The 5,424-nt window shown below is 49.4% G+C and overlaps 1 protein-coding gene across 1 annotated transcript in view; it reads left to right on the top strand.

The window, feature by feature from the left end:
• Nucleotides 1–669: 669 nt before the first annotated feature.
• Nucleotides 670–5,424, top strand: part of ZNF441 (zinc finger protein 441) — a 22,012-nt gene continuing 17,257 nt past the window's right edge. Inside the window, exon 1 of the mRNA XM_011994069.1 lies at nt 670–860. Within this exon, the coding sequence (XP_011849459.1) occupies nt 858–860 (3 nt within the window). The 5' untranslated portion in view covers nt 670–857. The remainder of the gene's footprint in view (nt 861–5,424) is intronic.

Genomic DNA, 5,424 nt, shown 5'->3' with positions numbered 1-5,424 from the left:
TGTTAGCCAAGATGGTCTCGATCTCCTGACCTCGTGATCCGCCCATCTCGGCCTCCCAAAGTGCTGGGATTACAGGCTTGAGCCACCGCGCCCGGCCTGGTCTCGAATTTCTGACCTCAGGTGATCCACCTGCCTTGGCCTCCCAAAGTGCTGGGATTACAGGTGTGAGCCACCGCGCCCGGCCTTGTTGGGGTGTTTTTATCTTCTGCACTGAAAATTAGTAGACTGAGAGATAAGGTGGAAGAAAGGCTTAGCCTGTGCAGCCAACAGCCTTATCCCAAACTCCTGATTCCTGGAGGACATCAGGCCCTCCCTCCTGCTGCAGTGTGGCCTGGGCTCCCTTCCTGCTCTCAAATCAGGGGATAGCTCAACTGGACAGTGAGTCTGGAATTTCCTGCACAGACTTGTGGGTCCCTGTCCAGGAGGAAGAAGGAGAAAGGTCCCATTGAGTACAATCAGGACATACTGCCTAAATGCAAATATCCCCTGGGAGGGGGTCAGGTCACGGCGCAGGGAGGAAGCTAGTCCTCTCAAGGCCTGTGTCTGGAATCTGTTTATCAGGCTCCACTCTGCAGCTGAGATCGCTTCTTCCGTTACTCAGTCCCCGGGGGAGGGACCTGGCGCACTATCCAATCAGGGCCGCGGGGCGGGGTCGTGGGAACTGTCAATCAGGCGCGCTGCCCGGAGGAGGGTGCAAGGTTCAAAGAACCCGCCGAGTCTTCTCCACGCCCCCGCACTGGGCTCCGGGTTCTGTCACTGAGAGACGCCCTGGAACGTCTGTGGCAGCTTCTGTCGCGCTGGGACCCGCACTGACAGCGGGAGGCAGAGGGAGGAACCCGGACACCGGAAGCCGGGAAATGGTGAGTGTGTGAGGTCTGGTGTCCCGACGCGTGAGAGGAGAGACTGGTTGGAACCGGCCGGAACCGGCTGTGGTGGCACCAGGGCTTCCCCGCTGGCGACACCCTGGCGCAGCTCGGCCCTCGGTCCCCTCGGCCGCAGGATGGGGCTGGGGCGGCAGCCGGGACCCCGGGCGTCCTGTCCCGTCTTTGCGCTGCCACTGCGGCCCTGGCCCTGGCGGCCTCCCTGGGCAACTACGCGCCCGCAGCCCCGCGTCTCCCCGGATTGTGCGGCTGTAACCGGCACAGGTTCGCGGCCCGAGTAACTGCACCGAGACGCTGAGGGCTGCAGCAGAAACAGTTTAATGGGGGGAGAGGGGAGGACACTCCAGATCCGCCTTCCTGAGAGGTTTGGGAATGGGGTGTTTAGGGGTGTGGACGGGGGCGGCTGGGGCGTGGGGTCGCTGGATGGTGGGGAAGTGAGGGGTGACTCCTGGGACGGGAGGTGAGACCGCTTTCTTATGCTGAGTGGGCTCCCTTATGGGGTCTTCAGCCTGCTTGGCGCCAGCCTTTCCACTGGAATTCAGGATCCGAGAAAGAACTCAGGCGGCCCTTGAGCAACTCTCAGAGATCGCATCCCCAGGCACAATGGGGAGGCCGGCGGTCAGCGTCTGCTGTGACCTGACTCTCAGGGAGGCGACCCCGTGAGGCAGCGGGGCTGAGGGCATCTGGTTAATATCTAACTGCAATCTCGCCTCCAGCCTGGCTCGCAGTTCCCGTGAACCCGGTGAGGAGGCTGCACGGTGACGACAGGTCACCAGGCCGACTCGTGTGTAGGGGTTTGTGTGTGGGAGGACCTGTGGTCTCTTTGGTCCTCAGGCCCTTCTTTCTTCCCAAGGGCGACCGTTTCCCCTCCGAGTCTTCCAGAGATGTGGGCAGCAGGGTCTCAAATCCACCACTGTGTTCTCTCATCCTAACTCCTCCTAGGGCGGACAGAAAATCCCTTGGTTTCCAGAGCCTTCCTCAGGCTTTCTCTTCTCAATTCACAGCAACTTTATGAACTCCTTGTCCCCCAGTTTATATTTCAAACAGAGGCTAGTATTTTAATTGTCATTTTGTTTATACATAGCAATATATGGCTCTTTGTAAAAGGTTTTGTGTTTATGAACATTTCACATGCGAGGAAGCAGAGAAAAACCACGACACTTGGCTGTAAAAAAAATGAATATTAATAAATAAAATTTTTGTTACTGCCTTCCCTTCATCGTCCCTAGACAGAGACACCTTTTAAGAATGTGTTTGGATTGAGGTTCCTCTTTGGAAACATTACAGGGTGATGAGTCCCCAGCCCATCCTCTATGGTTTCCTGGTCCTGGGTTTCAGAACTGCCTGGGGCTACCCCAAGATGCCCACAACTGCCAAGTCTCTTATAGTGTCAAGTGAATATCAGTCCCTGTGTGACTCCTTCCAGAGGACACCCTGAGGTGGAGATGGTGGGACCTTGTAGGGAAGTAGAATGATGCCCTGTAGTAGGAGTCTCCTGGTATACCCTTCCTCAAGAAGCTACTTCCTTAGAACACTCAGCTTTTCTTCCCCCATCCCTTTCTTGGGGATATATGGCTGGCCAACCAATTGGGTGGTGGTATTAAGGGGACAGGACTGAAATGATTCTTCCCTTCTGATGCTCTCACACTAATGAAGGGAGAAAACTATCCCTACGGACAGGAAAACCAACCCCACTGAGGTGGTGCAAGAACTTGAAAAGCTAACAATGTAGTGTCTTCTGGGATCGTGGTTACTGAACACTTTGGTGAGCAGCATGGGGATGGAGGATGTTCCAGGTGACAGGAGGACCTGACTTGACACACTCTGCACCCATAGGGAGGTGGTGAAAGGAGATGATGGTATAAGAGATGCATATGGATCAACCAAATTGAAGAACTGGGAGAAGATAGAGAACTAGAAGCTGTGTCAAGGGTCATAAAACCCCTTTTTTGGTATGAAAAACATAAAACCACATTCAAAATGGAAGCTGAGGTAACAAACTGAGTAAAAATTAATGAAAACCAGAAAGTCTGTAGTTAATTGATCATTGTATATGGAGATGCTGGGCAGAAGATGGGTTATTCTCCTGTAGATAACCGTTTGTCTCTATCATTTCCGTTGAAGTGTCCCTCATTTGTATCACTGCCTGGCAATACCTGCTGTGTCATAGGTTCTTGTACCTTAAGTAGATGCTCTTGTTCCAGAATTTGCTATTTTTTCGTTGGTTTATGTATCCGTCAGTCTGCTAATATACTCTCCTGATTACTATAGTCTTCAAAGCCTTGATGTGTGGTAGAGAAAGACCCTTCCTAACTTAATCCTTTGGGCTGCTATAACAAATTACCATAGACTGCATGCCTTAAACAACAGATATTCATTTCTCAAAGCTGTAAAGGCTGGGAATTCAGTTTCAAACAGCAGATCAGTTGTCTAATAAGGGCCTGTTTCTCTTTTCTTTTCTTTTCTTTCTTTTTTTTGAGATGGAGTATTACTCTGTCACCCAGGCTGGAGTGCAGTGGCATGATCTCAGCTCACTGCAACCTCCGCCTTCTGGGTTCAAGCGATTCTCCTGCCTCAGCTTCCCAAGTAGCTGGGACTACAGGCACATGCCACCACGCCCAGCTAATTTTTTGTATTTTGAGTAGAGACGGTGTTTCACCTGTTAGCCAGGATGGTCTCGATCTCCTGACCTCATGATTCGCGCACCTTGGCCTCCCAAAGTGCTGGGATTACAGGGGTGAGCCACCGCGCCCCACCTGGGCCTCTTTCTTGATTTGCAGATGGCGTTCTTCCCTTTAAGGCCTCACATGGTGGATATATGTCTGTAATGTCTATCTAGTTTTGTGTATTAAGGCAGTTGTATTAGTCCATTTTCACACTGCTATAAAGAACTACCAGAAAAGAAGTTTAATTGACTCACAGTTCCTCATGGCTAGGGAGGCCTCAGGAAACTTACAATCATGGCAGAAGGGGAAGCAGGCACTTCTTACATGGTGGCAGGAAAGACAGCACGTGAAGTACGAACTGTCAAACACTTATAAAACCATCAGATTTCATGAGAACCCACTGTCACAAGAACAGCATGCAGGAAATCACCCTCGTGATCCAGTCACCTCCCACAGGTCCCTCCCTTGATACATGGGAGTTATGGGGATTACAGTTCAAGATTAGATTTCGGTGGTGACACAGAGCTAAACCATATTATCAGTGTTGGCCTTACAACATGAATTAGAAATTGTCCCCTCTGTTTCTATTTTCTGAAAGAGATTATAGAGAATTTGTGTCATTTCTTCCCTAAGTGTTTTCCAGAATTCAACAGTGAAACCATGCTGGCCTGTTCCTTTTTCTTAGGACTTTTTGTTTGTTTGCTTGAAATGGAGTTTTGCTTTGTTGTCTAGGCTGAAATGCAGTGGCATGATCTCACTGCAACTTCTGCCTCCTGGGCTCAAGTGATCCTCCCACCTCAGCCTCCTGAGTGGCTGGAACTACAGGCACGTGCCACCACATCCTGCTAATTTTCTGTGTTTTCTGTAGAGATGGGGTTTCACCTTGTTGCCCAGGCTGGTCTTGAACTCCTGGGCTCAAGCAGTCTGCCGATCTTGGCCTCCCAAAGTGCTGGCATTACACATGTGAGCCACCAAGCCTAGCCTACCAGTGCACCCAGCCTGGCCTGGGACTTTTATTAATTATTGATTCGATTTCTTTAATAGTTATAAAACTTTTCATATTACTTAGTTCTCCTTTAGTGAGAACTAATTTTGGTAGCTTGTGTCATTCAAGGAATTGGTGCATTCCATGTAATTTATCAACTATGTGGGCATGCAGCAGTTGTTCCTAATACAGCAGTTGTTCCTAATACTCTTTTGAGGTCCTTTAATGAACACAAGATTAGTAATCATAACCCCCCTTTCTTCTGAGTTAGCTTGGCTCTGGGCTTACTCATTTTATTGATCTTTTGAAGGAACCAGCTTTTGAGTTGTTGATGTTTTCTACTGATCTCTTGCTTGCTATTTCGTTAATACCTTCTCTCGTTGTTATTTTCCTCTGCTTGATTTACATGTATCTTACTAAATTTTCTTTAGTTTCCTGAAGTGGAAGGTTTTTAAGCATTGGTTTTATATCTTTTCTCTCTAGAGATTGCATTCAATTCTTTTTTTTTTTTTTTGAGATGGAGTCTGGCTCTGTTGCCCAGGTTAGAGTGCAGTGGCGTGATCTCGGCTCACTACAAGCTCCGCCGGCCGGGTTCACACCATTCTCCTGCCTCAGCCTCTGGAGTAGCTGGGACTATAGGTGCCTGCCACCATGCCTGGCTAATTTTTTTTTTTTTTTTAAGTAGAGATGGGGTTTCACCGTGTTAGCCAGGACAGTCTTGATCTTCTGACCTCGTGATCCGCTCACGTTGGCCTCCCAAAGTGCTGGGATTACAGGCGTGAGCCACCACACCCAGGCTGCATTCAAATCTTTAAGTTTCCTTCTAAGCACTGCCTTTGCTACATTCTAAAACTTTTGCTATGATATACTCTTTTTTTTTTTTTTTTTTTTT

This window comes from Mandrillus leucophaeus, unplaced genomic scaffold (genome assembly GCF_000951045.1).
Source record: "Mandrillus leucophaeus isolate KB7577 unplaced genomic scaffold, Mleu.le_1.0 Scaffold440, whole genome shotgun sequence".
Classification (NCBI taxonomy): domain Eukaryota; kingdom Metazoa; phylum Chordata; class Mammalia; order Primates; family Cercopithecidae; genus Mandrillus; species Mandrillus leucophaeus.
The sequence above is the reverse complement of the archived record's forward strand: the minus strand, read 5'-3'. Positions and strand labels throughout refer to the sequence as shown.